We start from the raw sequence: 16,112 nt of genomic DNA, 5'->3' as shown, positions 1-16,112 counted from the left end.
TTAAAAAAAAAAGAGAGAGAGAAAAACAAAGAAAAAACTTTTATTCTAACATAATACACTCGTCAGATCTAGAAAAAATTGTAAGAATAAATACGTAACGACTTGGAAAGATGTCTTGTATGAAGGATCATGCGACTTATCTTATTTAAAGTTTCTCCGATGTTTTAAATCGATCGGTGAATCAAAAATCGTTCGAAGTGTCGTTCGATGAATCTAAACGTATCATACATTACCGCAAACATACATTTTTTTCTTCTTTATCGTCTTTCTATGAGAGAAATTCGCAATGGGAAAGATACAAGAACATTAGTTGACACAAGTATCGAAGTGGTAACCATCGAAATAAACGTAGTTTCTAGTATAGATAGACTCCTGTATTTTCGTAAATGCTTCCAGGATCGAGGTGTAATTTCTCCCTCAAAGGAGGAGGGTAAGAAGGGAAAGACCAATACCGACGACCGCGAACTGTTTCCAATTTAACGAGGTAACTCGATATCACTTCGTTCCTAGGTAACCCACTCCGGTATCCAGAACCAAATTAGCAAAGTTTCGCGCATAGAAAGTAATGTTTATGAATAAATCCTACTAGCAACGTTCTTTATCCGTCTTCTCTGATAGCCATATTTCCATAGAGGCTATATTTTCTGAAATCCCTTTTCGAGATTGAATCTTTTGAAAAATCCCGATCGAAAAAATTTCTTCCGATAGGTTTTTTTCAATTAAAAATTCAAATCCAGTTTGCTTGACTCGTTTCAAACGAATGAAACTCTTCGTATTCTAGCGTACATATTTGTACTTATTTCGCGCGTCATATTTTCTGTAGTTATCCACATACGATATATGTATGTATGTACGTATATATGTATATATGTATGTATGTGATAACCGATGTCGAATTAGAAGACTCACCCGTGAATTTAATTAATTTAATTTAAAGCTCGAAGCGCTTTACGCGAAACATCGTATTAGCGCTATCCTCTAAGCAATTAATTAATTTCATTTCGAATCGAAAAGTTCCTCGCACGAGTGCTTCCTCGTTCGGAATTAAAACGTTTTGTCTTTTTCTTCTCTCTCTCTCTCTCTCTCCTTTCTCTTTCTCCCTTATCAACTATTTTTTTTTTTTAATTTTAAGTACTAGCTCGAGATCGAATGGTCTTCTTGATTTCACTTAAACCCATTCCTTCCTCCAACCCCTATTTCTTTCTTGAAGGCAACCGAATTGAATCACTCGGTGAGAATCATCAGTGGATATCCGAACGAACGAGCACAGATATATGCTGAGAGTGAAAGATTCTCAAAGTCATTCGGCCGTACCTAACGAGGCACCTGTAATGAGGTTAGCCGTGAGCTTCGCGGCGCGCTAATTTCCATCGTGAATTTAATAGCACTTAAAAGTGCAGTTGGATTAAGCAGACCAACGAAAATCAAATCAACTTCATGATCGCACGAGCTCACCCTTTGCCTTTTTGTTATACCTACCTAGCATCCTACCTACCTACCTATCGAGTTTGCTCTGTTTCTCTTTTTGCTAATTTCTTCGGTGTTTGCGAGATGGAAGTAGAAAGAGAGAGAGAGAGAGAGAGAGAGAGAGAACAAGCATTATAAAGTTTATTTAGAGAGCCAAGTACGAAGTTTTAAATGGAAAATGGTGAAGTTCACAGATGAAACGTGAAATGAAATCAAAGATTAATTAATTATTACTTCCGAAAATTTTATTCCTAAATTATATTTTCGATGCAATTCCGAAATCGGTGAAGTTATCACTGGAAAAAATATAACTTTAAAATATAAATTAAAATTTACATCGAGACGAGATAAAATATAGAAGAGAACAAACAAGAGGAGAATTTTAGAAATGATTGAAAAACGTGTTATTAGTAGTAGTAGCGCAGAGAGACCATTTTTATTATTCCGTGAACGTATCATTAGTATTCGGAGAGGTAGGAAGGTAACTGCCGTTTTTCGCGTCGCTTCATTGACGACATGCATCGGCGCTGCGCCAGGACCGATTTATAAAGCTGCCTGCGAAATTAAGAACCTGTACATCTGCGATCCCGAATTAGTATTCCGTCTGACGCCTCTCTAAGTTTCGTGTTAGAAGAGGCAAATGTATATGTGTATGTGTACGTACGTAAATATGTATGTGTGTAAGAAAAAGAGAGAGAGAGAGAGACGATGGAAAGCACGCGCAAGGAAAGCAATATCAAGATACAAAGGCTATGCATCGTGGCAGGAAGGAGCCAAATTCACGCTTCCTTCCAAGTACATGTGTGTGTGTGTGTGTGTGTGTGTATGTGTGTGTGTGTACAGGTGTATATATATATGTACGTAGAAAACTAATGCATTTCTACCGGCGTAGGAAGAGTTAGAGACGTAGGGCCAAACGAAGTTAAATGAATAAAATGAAATGAAATGAAATGAAATGAAATGAAATGAAATGTAATGTAATGTGATGTGATGTGATGTAATGAAATGAAATTTAAATTGAATGAAACGAATTAAATTCGGTCCAGATAAGAAAAAGTAATGATCGATAATAATAATTAAAGAGATAAAGCGAACGTGAGAGTTGAGTTTCGAATTCTCCATAGAATAATTTCTACGGTTCGATCTAGAAAAACGAGAGAAACGGGAAACGGCCGAGAGAAAAATAATGTTAACGTTTTGGAGATGATCATAAGAAGTAAGAGAGATATATCGAGGATCATTTTCACAAGAAATGGAGACATACTGGCTCGTGTATGTCGTCTCGACGTTGAGACTGTTACAATATAGTCTTCGCGCGATATGTTTTCATAGTCGATTGCGTGAAGGTCGCGAAATGTTCACGAAGAATGGCCTGCGAAATGATGTTATTAAAAAAGGAAGAAGGATGTAAGGATTACGGTTCTGCTATCTACACCGAAGCGAAAGCAATATTGTCTATCTTCGGATATAAAATATTTAAGTGCACTAAATTCAATGGTTTCTTTATAATATGTTTCTAATGGCGAACTTGAGATTACGTCCAACTTGAAAATTGTTAACATTGAACATGTTACATAATATATTTGTGAAACGAATAAAACATTGGTATTTTTGATATTGTTTAGATTCTTATAGATGATATAAAGTAAAAAATTATTACGAATGATACAAGTGATGCAAAAAGATATATAATATATCTAATAATATTCCTTCGTAAATGAAAAGGACGAATTTTTAAAATATGATTAATATTTCACCCGTAATTAATATTCGCATTAATGATATTGTTAAAATTGTTATCGATGACATAAAGCAATCATACAAACTCTTATGATTGATACAAAGTGAAAAATTCTTATCAGTGATACAAATAAATTAATAATATAATAATATAATACAATTGATAATATAAATGATATAAATAATATAAACAATCGATAATATCATAATATAATATAACTGATAATATAAATAACATGAATAATATAAATAATCGATAATACAATAATATAATATAAATTAATAATATGATAATATAATACACTTGATAACATTCCTTTGTAATTAAAAACGATCAACACTTTTACCCGTATAAAATATATCTTCCTACGTAAAAAAAAAAAAGAAAAAAAAACAGCTTAATGACAGGTCAAGAGAACGATAAAGAATAGTCTAAAAAAAAAAAAAAAAAAAGAATGGATAATAAAGAAAAAGAAAACGAAGAAGAAGGGGACAATTTCTTAGGATTATAAACCCACAAAGATTTTCCTCGTCATTGTTACAAACTTATATGAAACCAGAAACGGCAATAAAGACGTTACGTCCTCATGGATCAGAAATGATTGAATATGCGTTGGAGCGAATTAGCGGTGGGCGTTGAATTAAATATAACAAGCGGGTAAGCTCGCTGAAGGAGAAAGAGAGAAAGGAGAAGGAGAGGAAAGGAGAAACAGAGATGGAAAAGAGAGGGGAGGGATAGGGGAGGGGGTAAGAATGAATCGTCGTCGGATGTAGTTGCTATTAATGTCACCAGCCCTAACCACGGATCATGGGCACCGTAGAGAGAAGGGTGCATTCTTAATCAGGTATGTCTTTCGTTACAACTCCCTCCCTTTCTTCGTTTCTCTCTTTCTCTCTCTGTCTTTCTCTTTCTTGTTACCCCTCTCGTATTCGTCCCTTTCCATAACAGGATGAGATAATAAAGCTTCCTACGTAGCGAACCCCAGAAATCTCATTCGACTAGTTAACATTCCATGCCCAATATCATGGTAATAAATGTGCAGCAATATGGTACGTTTGCAAAGGCAGTAATGGCGGAGTTGTAACGCAGATGCCTAGGATTGTAGGAGAGTAACGTACCAAACGTTTTTCAGTTACGTACGATGAAAAAGATTTGAAGAAATAGAATCTCGTTCTTGCCTTCTGTTCATCTAATATATTGTATTCCCATATATATATGCTCATACTCATGCATATATCTATCTAGACAGACACGTATATATATATGTATGTATGTATGTATGTATGTATGTATGAATCTATATTTCTCAATTTATCGCAGCGTTATTTTGAATTCTTATTACCCTCACGGGCTATAACCCAGTTTGCATTTGCGTACGAATTAATAACGCAATTTATGATGAAAATTTTTGATCGTATTAATAGTGTACACGGTACGGTTGTGCATCATTTACATACGTGATATAATAATTATAAGTAAATTGATAATAGGATCAATTGCGAGAGCGCGCATACGCGCGCACACGTGCTTGCGCAAGCGCGAGAAACAATTCGTGTTTGTGTTAACAACGTACGCAAATTGTTCCATATTTCACAGATGAAATTTCCAAATGAATCATTTCTATTCCACGCGTATATTTTTGTTTCAAATGATAAGATAAGAGAAAGACAGAAAAAGAGAAAAATGCAGAAAGACAGAAAGAGAGAAAAGACGGAGTTAGGATACATCGATTGTACGATTCGTTCGCAACGCATTTTTCCAACGATCGTTTATTCTAGGATCGCTAATCGTTTTATCGTCTCGAGATTAATGGGATCGCTCGGGTGCTTTTAATTTCTACCGTCAAGGATGCCGCCACTTGCATCGGTTCTCTGCCGCTGCAGAAAAGAAGAATGAGATTCTCGTCTGGGATAAACGATCGGTCTTCTCTTCTTATCCTTGTCCTCTCTTTCTCTTTCTCTCTCTCTTTCTCTATCTCACTCTCTATCTTTATCTTTCTTTTTTTCTCTTACTTTTCCGCAGAACACGAAGGCACGAAGGTTAGTTCAGCGCCGTTATTAAAATCGTAGAAATTCAAGAACGTCCGCGAGACGAATAGATGATCTTCTTCGAAAAATGCGACCTTCTCGTCGAAACTTTTGAATCGTCCCTTCGACGAGATAAATCGACTTTAATTAAAACTCTTTCTGTCTTTCTCTCTCTCTCTATATCTATCTATCTATCTATCTATCTATCTATCTATCTATCTATCTATCTATCTATCTATCTCTTTCCTTCTCTCTCTCTCTCGTTCTATCTCTCTCTTAAGTGAGTGTAAATTCGAATACCAACGCATTGAATTTTGTTTTCCGTGCATCGTAGCACAAAAAACGTTCGTTTTCCACGGACTCAAGCTGCATCACTTGTAGGGACTTCCTAACGGACATTGCATGACGTATTTCTCTCTTTATCTATCTATCTATCTATCTATCTATTTATCTATCTATCTATCTATCTCATATGCAGTTCACGTTGCATTGACATGACATTTCCCTTTGCACGATTCGACCAACGGTAAACATTTAACGAGCCGTTTGCTTTTTTAACGCGATGATTTATGTTCTCGTTCGGATGAAAAAAAAAATAAAAAAAAGACATCTGCGAAAATGTAAAAAAGAGCATACGGAAAGAAAAAAGAAGAACAAATCGCATTATGTAATTAAATAACGAGTCGTGAAGAAACGACGAGGTTACGAGTATAAACCGTTTGTGACAATTAGATGAAGGAAAAGTACAAGAAAGAAGAGAGATAGTCAAACGAGTAGAAGATGGTTCAAAAGTTTACAATTCCGCTGTTTGCACGAACGAAACGTAAAGAGAAGCGTACTAGTGGTCTAAAACGAGTCGAGAAACGAGACGACCTTTAAACCTACGCACCCTTCTCTCTCCTTCAACTCCTTCAACCCTCTTCGTTGCTGTTATTGTCGTTACTACTATCCACGTTCACAAGAAAGTCGTGCACTAGCGTTCTTTTCTTTCCCTCTTTCTATTTTCTCTTCTTTCTTTCTTTCTTTTTCTTCTTCTTCTTCTTCTTCTCTTCTTCTCTTCTTCTTCGCCCTCCTTCGTTCTGCTTCTCTCGAAATGGCGCACTTTCGGGACGTAGGAAAAACTTCCTACGAAAGTTACGACCACCCTCCGTGCACTTTCTTCACGTAAGGACTACGAAACCCTGCTGAAAGAACTTTCGATGTACGCAGACTCTTTCGGGTGCAGGAAGACGAACAAAAAGCATTCTTCGTGATTTAATTCGTCGATTATTAAGAAACGTTCCGGTTTAGTTTAAACTAACATACGTAAGTATGTAAGTTCATGATTATAATACAGAATCATATTAAAACAAATATATATATATATATATATATATATATATATATGGATTATTTATTTAGAAAATGGTGCAAGTCCATTTTTTCGAGAAAATCAAAGGTTAGTATATCAATCGCTACGCAATTTCTTTTATTGACCAATTTTAAATTAAACGAAGCATTGGCATTTTTTAAGATATTAAATATTAACTTTAAGATGTTAAATTTATGATACAAATATTAACTTTTTAAGATATTAAATATTAAATATTAAATATTTAAAAAGCTATAAACAAAAAGTTTACGTTAAATTAATGACAAATTATGTGATATCTCATTTTTTATAGAAATGAAATTCATTTGTCGAACAACTTATTTTTATAAATAAAATTTACTTTCCTTGAATAAATTTATAATAATTTTTCGCTCTTCTAATTTTGTCTCCTTACACTTTCTTCCCATATTTCAAATTATTAACGATAACGTGCTATCACGTCAACTACTCTAAAGAGACTACTTGTATGTAATCTTCTATGTATGTTTATTTTGATCGAAACGTTCCAAATCAAATATATCTCTTATGTTTATCAATATAAATAATACTCTACAAACACTTATATCCCAATGTATCTCATCATTCGACGAAAGCTTAAGTCTTGTAAATTACAAAATACTACGATCGACTTTTACTTATTTATATCATTTATTATTAATGTTAATGTGTAACATATTGTATTACATATTGTATTACAATTAATAATATAGAAAATACAAATCTTTTTCTTTTCACATATTTACTATATGAATATTTTATCTCCCATTGTAAATACGTAAATTCATGCTTCTAATACAAAATCATACTAAAACGAATAAATATATAAACTACATATTTTGACTATATGAGTTTGACATATAGTTTGATTGTATATCAGTTCCATGTTTGCAAAAGATATTTGTAAAAATTGTTAAACAATTATTATCGGTATTGCGAGAAAATAGAAAATATCTCTAGCTTTTAAATGATCTTTCTTTAAAGTCTGTGGGACTCTTAGTGCCAGAAATATTTACGTGTAAAGGAGAAATGTTTATTTTGATATACTGACGTACAGAATTTCCTTCTAGATTCTACATGCTCAGCTGATGGTAACAGCTGAGGTAAACAATCTTTTATGCTATTTCTATGAACAGATGTATTGATGAATAGTAATACATACATACTTGGAAGATGATATCGTGGATATCATAGAGACATGAAATGAAGACTGTATAGGAAAAGTAAATATCGATACGATCGATATAACACATATTTTATCTATATATTTCGATACGATCGATATAATCCGATCGATTTAATGGATATTTTAGAAAAATATATTTCATAATTTCATATATACGATAGATAGTTAAAGCAGATTTTCTTGAATGCTTTATATCATTACACTAATTTATTACACTAATTTTACATCGATTAAATACACTAATTGTTTAATACTTTTCACCATATAAAAATAATAATAACAGAAACATTTTCCCTAAATCATTTCTCTCAAAGCGAGTTATCGATCCCTTCTTTTTTTCGAATGATTGTATTTTTTGAATGTAATATAGATAGCAGGAAACGATACAAATGATCGAACAGAGTGTTCGGTTGGTTTATCTAGCGAAAACAATTCCTGTTGTCTTTTATCTCCGTTGTTGATCCGTCTGGCGAAATCCCTAGAACCGTTGATACGGTAACTTCGGTAAATAAGGGTGGACACAATGCGCACCATCACCACCATCACCACCATCACCATCACCACCACCACCACCACCAGCACCACTACCACTAATACTACTACGACAACATCATCGCTATCGCTCGTGATGGTAGAGGTGGTGGTGGTGGTGGTTGCGATACGTACAGTGGTGCTCAACTTTAATATCACCAAGCGGTAGTCGGTCGTTAGATCAATGCGGCAACATCAAGCGAGTATTAACCCGAAATGAGCGTATAATGGCTGATGTCGGGGATTTGATGTTGCCAAGCGAAGGACCGTCGTGCATCCTATATGATCAACCCTTCTCTATCCTCTCATCCTCTTCCTCTTTCTCCCTTTTCTCCTCTTCCTCTTCCTCTTCCTCTTCCTCCTCCTCACTTTTAGTCGCTGGCATACAGGTTGCAGGATATTGAGTTCGCATTATGTACGCTTTCATCGTCGTTAGAATTAAGCGATACGTCGATATATCCGGCTTCGAAAGCATCCAGCGCAGGTGTTGTACGCATTAGGTTGTTATACCATCATTGGTTATATGAAATATAAAACGGACGATAAATTTTTATTCTCTGACCTTCTCGTACTCTCCTTACTCTACTTTTACCTTATTGCTTTCGTTCCTAGAAAGGTCAGAATTTGTCGTCCGTAAAAGCCTGCCTTTACCGAGATGCCCTGAGATTTTATCGGTTGGCTCTTACTCCATCGATTCTGAAATTTCGCGACTTAAAGATTACACTCAGAATTTTTTTTTTCCTTTATTTTCTTTTTTTTTTGCTACTCCAAAATGGATTTCGACGAACTTATATACGTGTTTGGTATATCTACTATTATCGTAATTTGATACTAAGAAGTTTCGATTCTCAACATTCTTTATATGTCGGTCCTTCTCTTTCTTTTTCTTTTTCTTTTTCTTTTTCTTTTTCTTTTACTTTTTCTTTTATTTTTCGATTTCTCTCTTTTTCTCTCTTTTTCTAGCAAAACCTACCGACGATATTGGAAGAGCTATCGGTACCTTCTCATATATACTCGTTGGCATTCAATAGTACCGGACGAAATATTCGAAAGCAATTTCTTTATGATAATTCAATTTTTCCCTTCTGTAACTCGAGGCACCTTCTCTCTTTCTCTCTTTTTATACTCGACCTTCTCTTCGACCACCAATGTCCATCGTTTCGAGTACAAAAAGGTCATGCGGTTTAGACATACCTGACGTACATACCTACGTCCAATGTTCGCGAATCTTTTATCCTGCAAATGGTCAGATCCTATACGGCAATATTGCTACGAACAGGAGCCTCGATAAAGAATCCTTCGTTCGCCTTTTCCCTGAATTCATTTCGGTGGAACCCCATAGACCCTTCTCATCTCGAAAATTCATAAAAATCGATCCTATCCAGTCAATCTTTATTTACCTTTTACCTTTCTATCATTCTTTATTTTTCGATACGAATTTATAAAACAACTAGCAAAGTTTTATATAAATAATATGTCACAGTAGAATCGATTTTACGAATTTAAGAAATAGTTTGTATCAATATTAATAAAGTAATTTCGGGTAAGATGACCCATGGGTAAGATGGTCTCATATTAAAAATGACTCGTTCTTGTATTTTGTAGATGTAATCCGATTTTTCAGATATTTTTAATGATAGCGTTGACAATCATTAAACAAAATTCACGAACGCTAATCTTCTTTTTTTATCAACTAATAAATTAACTCTATTAATTATTGGTAATATAAAAATGAAATAATCTCAACAATTTTCTGCTTCTTCTTGAAATCATAATTTGATGATAATGTTATAATTCATGATAAATTTATAATTTAATTATAAATAATAAATATTTATTAAAAAATAATAACTTTCCGAATACAGTGCATTAATATAATATTTATTTAAAGATTATATTTATATTAGTGCGATTAGATGTAGTCGTACTCATTATTAAACAATAACACGATCATTAGTTCCCGATTCTGGGGTTAAATGTCACGATTTTTTCAGAGACAGTTGACTCATCGTAAAATTTTATATTGTTACGTTCTTACGACATTGTTACGTCCTTTATGACTCTATAAACTCGAGAGCTTACAGAGATAGTGGATTTTTATATTTTGCGTTAATCACTTTTAACGACGAAAGTCTATTATACTCTTTCTTAAACGAATATAATCAAAACAACTAGTACAATTTATTCCTCGTGTAACTGTAATACATGTAACACGTAACACGAAGAAAATGCAAAGAAAAATAAAGAACCATAGAAAATAATAACCTAATTGCAAACGATTAATAAAAAGACTTTCATGACAGATATATCAAACGTGTTAGACATTAATTTTACTTGTCCTAAATAAAATTAATCAAATACTACGGTATAATTCAACGAATTAAAAAATGTAACACACGTTTGAAACGGAAGAAGTAACAAAACGTACTAAAAATTCAGGCAAGCTGAAAATTTAGACAAATGAAAAAAGAAATTACAAAAGATTCATCTTCGAATAAAACTTTTAGAGATTTTCTAGAGTCCAAGAGTCTGAAGAGAATTTTGAGAAAAAAAAAGAATAATATTGAACGTAATACGATAGGAGGAACGATAGAGTTTAAAACAAGACGATTTAATTCGATCTGTAAAATGTAATAAATAACTTCACGAAGAACGTTTAACATTTTTGGATTTATGTGATCTTTGTAAAGAAGTTTTATACGAGAAAAAGAAATAATTGTTCTTCCTGTCGCGTTCAAAATCTTTCATTTCTTTTTCTTTTTTTTTTTTTGGTTTACTTAAACCATGACTCTATGAAACATAAATCATCTTGATAATCCAAGTCGAATAATCCGGATGAGATAACTTTGTGCGTGGCAAATAATTTCTTTTTCATATTTCTTTACAAAAAAAATCTTTCAATTTTATCTAGATATCACAATTCTTGATTTATCTACTTTAACAAATATATATTTATATAATTTAATTTAATTATATTTAATTAAACTATTATATTTGAATATCGATTAAATTTATAATGCACTGAAGCTTTAAAATAAACTGGGTCATCGCTAACCGAGTTACCCTATATCTATATATAGAAGATAGATGTAGAGACTGCTTTTCTTTCTTTTTTATTCGCATTGGATTATACCGAATGCTATTTCAATACATCAAACTCGCTTTATTCATCGGCGAGCTCTTCCCAGCTGATTTTTTGACACATAAGCTGGAAACAACCCCTGACAGTGCTCGCAGAAATCAACGAATCCTCTTTCTCCCTTTCTGAAAACATTATTTTATATACGTATGTATACGTGTGTGTGTCTATGTGTAGATAAATAGATATATAACTTATTTGTTAATAATCCATCCCGTATCAATTTATCTTAAGCATATCGAATCGTATATCCACGAAGTTTCTTTCCCTCTTCATATTTTCTCGTTTTCCCCATTTCATCGGAAAAAAGGACATCCTCTCGCGCAATTGACATTATCCGATTATTTCAGGGGTCGTCTATATCCTACTAGGAACTCTTAGATGCATCTTACGATTGCCACGAGTTTCGATTGTATTTTTGTAAGTGATGTTTACTGAGAAAACTTTGTCCACTTTGCGCTAATTGTCCGACTGTCTTTTATTCTTTGTCTTTATTTCTCCCTCCTTTCTCTCTCTCTCTCTCTCTCTCTCTCTTTTTGTCTTTCTCTTCCTTTTTCTGTCTCCCCTTTCTCTCTTGCTGCATCACGGAAGATATCCATCGTATCACCCTTCGTAAAAGTAAGACAAATATATCTTCGATCCTATCCTCGCTATCCCTCTTCATAAGTCATCTTCCAGTTCTTAAAAGATGTCCTCTTGAACGGTGAACTTGATAAACAAGCGATAAAAAGAATAACTTTGGACACGGTATGGTAGAAACACGAAGACGTGACTTTGTCATGACTAAAAACAATTATATTCTCGAATGAAACTCGGTAGACTTTGAACTTCTTAAAGAAAACTCTTATCATTAAGGGTAACCTTTTGCTTTCGCATAACGAAAGATAAATATCCTAAATAGATTTAATACTTTACGCACGAAACTGCCACCAAGTCGAATTTGCTCAAAATCAATAGGGCCTGATTACAAGGTAGAAGTAGAAAACTAAGTGTCCATTACCTTCACGCGTTTTAGTAACTTGTTCAAACGAATAGGCACTCTCAACTCTACACATACACACACACAAATACATATACATATAACTTTATATATACCTTACAATATATATATATATATATATATATATATATATATATATATATTATTGAAAGTGCCTATTCGTTCGAACAAGTTATATATAAGTTTTATATATAATATAAAACTTTATATATAACATCTATATATAACTTATATAGTTAATAACAAATATATATGTGTGTGTACGTATGCGTGTCTGTGAAGATGTTACAACCAATTAGAGTCGCACAGAGTATATACTTTCTCTTACTTATTCGAAAAAGGATCGAAATTCTAATAAGTTAGGTAATACCTTCGAATATTAGACACGCCAATCGCCATTTCCTATCGCAAGTTGCTAATTAGCACGCCAGATGGACAGAGCGTTTGCGGTAGTATTGGCTTAGTTAGCCAATAAGTCCTCCTCGTATATTGCGGTCACCGAGGGGGATTTAACGACGTTCCGTCGATCAGCCACTCTCGAGGTACCTCGTTTTCCAATCGCCGATTTCTCTGCGGGGATGTTAGACCTTTGGGAAAGAAAGAAAGGCATTATCGAACATATAATTTCAACTCCAGTTAATAGACTTAGAAAAATAGTTTCATTGAAACAATCGTTATTAGAAAGAGACTATCGGAGAATCTAGATAGAGAAGGAGGAGATGAGAGGAGAGAGGAGGGATGGAAAAAAAATTGATTTTAATCCGTGTCGTCGTTATTGAAACTTATAAAGAATTTAATTATCGAGCCACTGTCGAAATAGCTGTAGTTCTTGATTGGTAACAGCGCGCGCACGCAAGAGAGAGAGAGAGATAGAGAGTCAGAGTCAGAGACAGAGACAGAGAGATAGAGAGACAGAGAGAGAGAGAGAGAGATCGAGGGACGAATGTTTAGGAATGCATTAACGACGGATTCGCGAGGATGGATGGAATGCGGAGAAGGATTTAGGTTCCGGCCGGTCGCAGCGTGTAGCCGTCGGCTATGTCCACTACGAAATCGATAATTTCGGTTTAATTAGACGACATTCCAATCGCCATTAAGAAGCTGCAGCACGCGAGGTTCGAACGTTTCGCGTTTCGAAGGGAGAACGGCACGGAGAGTAGCTTCGTTCGTGCTGATACGTCGCTGTCCTGGACGAGGACAACGAGTAGAACGAATCAAGAGAGAAAGAAAGAGAGAAAGAGAGATAGAGGGAGTAAGGGTGAAAGAGTAAGAGAGAGAGAGAGAGAGTTAACTCCTGTGCGAAGTCTCCTAGATTATACGCCGGACGTTAAAGCGGCTTCGAAATAGTTTCCGGAACTAATTTACTCTCTCTCATGCTCGTTCCTCTTTCAGGACAACGACAAGGAAAAGGTCGACGACAATGGTGCCGGTGGTGGCCTAGCTACGAAGCGATCTCCTCTTTATTTTACGTCCATGACGTTCTACGAGAGAAATCGCTGTGCTCGTTAGCGCGACGTTTCTAATGTGAACACACCTTTCATGTGTCTCGTCGGATAATTGCTGTTCAAAGAATATATTTTCTATTTTATACCGATATGACATTCTTTATTAAAAAGGAAAGAGGATATTGATCGATGTGAACTATTAATTATTTTTTCCATTTGTTTTTCTTTTTTTTTTGTTTTGTTTCTCAGGTTTATTCTTTAACTTTTATTCTTTTTCGTACAACACGAGTTACATCGCGAATTAATAATTGTATTGTTTATTTAGTTTAATAAGTAATTTGTTAATTTATTGATAGCGATTAATGTATGCTCGGTTATCGTTTTAAGTTAGCGATTTATGTCGATAAATATTTTAACGTCATTGAGCTATTCATTTCCTTCTTCTTAAGAATTAATTCTCGATAACGAATTTGCAAAATTTTAACTCGATTGAACTAATCGATAATCTCGTTTCTTTCAGGTGTCACAGTTTATCCTTAGTGAAAGCGATACTCCGGCAAGGAGTAACCATCGAAGTACATGAGAAAAGGACATGAACTACTCGCAAGGTAAGTCAACATTAAACGTTACTTCACTTATGGGAAGATATATGGGGTAGATATAATATATGAAGGAATGAGGATACGTATGTGTTTAGAGATAGAGGTCAAGGTATATGGGAATGTATGAATTTGCAAGTAAAAAAAAGTTGAGTATATCAAAGAGATATTAAACGTACGAAAATTAAATTTCATTTACAAAGATGTGAACGCTTTTAAAATGAATATATTTAACGAATTAGATCAAAAACAATTAAGATTTGTATTGAAACTAGAAGGAATAAATCGTAATAAATCATTCGCAAGCAGGACATAAAAGTGAAGTTATTTAAAGAATACTTTGAAGTAAGAATTTAATATATGTATATACGTAGACATTGTTTTCTAAAAGTGAAACGATCGGATAATCACAAAATATTTCCAAATCTCCTAATTAATGAACCTATTTCTAATATTATTAAAAATTATTATACAACATCTATTGCTCGTATTGTGAGATATTCTTATTAACATCGATCAAAAAAAGTCTACATATACGATTATGTAATACGATAATGTAGACATTGTTTTTAAAAGTGAAACGATCGGAATAATCACAAAATATTTCCAAATCTTCTAATTAATGAACCTATTTCTAATATTATTAAAAATTATTATACAACATCTATCGCTCGTATTGTGAGATATTCTTATTAACATCGATCAAAAAAAGTCTACATATACGATTATGTAATACGATAATGTAGACATTGTTTTTAAAAGTGAAACGATCGGAATAATCACAAAATATTTCCAAATCTTCTAATTAATGAACCTATTTCTAATATTATTAAAAATTATTATACAACATCTATTGCTCGTATTGTGAGATATTCTTATTAACATCGATCAAAAAAAGTCTACATATACGATTATGTAATACGATAATGTAGACATTGTTTTTAAAAGTGAAACGATCGGAATAATCACAAAATATTTCCAAATCTTCTAATTAATGAACCTATTTCTAATATTATTAAAAATTATTATACAACATCTATCGCTCGTATCGTGAGATATTCTTATTAACATCGATCAAAAAAAGTCTACATATACGATTATGTAATACGATAATGTAGACATTGTTTTCTAAAAGTAAAACGATCCGAGTAATCACGAAGTATTCAATCAACAAATCTCCCAATTAGTGAACCCATTTCTAATATTATTAAGAATTATAGTTTACAAAAATATAATTATCGTATATATTGAAAAGCTTCAAATTGAAAACGACATCGATATTCTCGCATGGGTTTCTTGAAGGCATATATTCTCTCTCTCTCTCTCTCTCTCTCTCTCTCTCTCTCTCTCTCTCTCTCTTTTTTCTCAGTTTTTCAAAAAAAGAAGTTGAGAAAAAAGATGAGAAAGACAGAGTGGAAGAGAGAGAGAGAGAGAGAGAGAGAGAGAGAGAGAGAGAAAGAAATAGAAAAAAAGAGAAAGTGAGAGAGAAAGACGAAGACGATAGCACGCGAGCGGAGAGCTGAAACAGTTCGGAAATTCACTCAACTAATCAAATACCGCTAAAACCGCTAAATAAGTTAGGTTAGCAATCTACGTGCCTTGAATGGC

General features: G+C 33.7%; 1 protein-coding gene across 10 annotated transcripts in view; it reads left to right on the top strand.

Annotated features, from left to right (window-relative positions):
• Window positions 1-16,112, top strand: part of LOC127062385 (teneurin-m) — a 682,969-nt gene that overhangs the window by 197,663 nt on the left and 469,194 nt on the right. For all 10 annotated transcript variants that reach the window (XM_050990459.1, XM_050990457.1, XM_050990458.1 and 7 more), the window contains exon 2: window positions 14,426-14,513. In XM_050990459.1, coding sequence (XP_050846416.1) covers window positions 14,498-14,513 — 16 coding nt within the window. In that variant the 5' untranslated portion in view covers window positions 14,426-14,497. The remainder of the gene's footprint in view (window positions 1-14,425; window positions 14,514-16,112) is intronic.

Source organism: Vespula vulgaris, chromosome 3 (assembly GCF_905475345.1).
Source record: "Vespula vulgaris chromosome 3, iyVesVulg1.1, whole genome shotgun sequence".
Classification (NCBI taxonomy): domain Eukaryota; kingdom Metazoa; phylum Arthropoda; class Insecta; order Hymenoptera; family Vespidae; genus Vespula; species Vespula vulgaris.
Note: the sequence above shows the minus strand (reverse complement) of the source record. Positions and strands in the feature narration are given on the sequence as shown.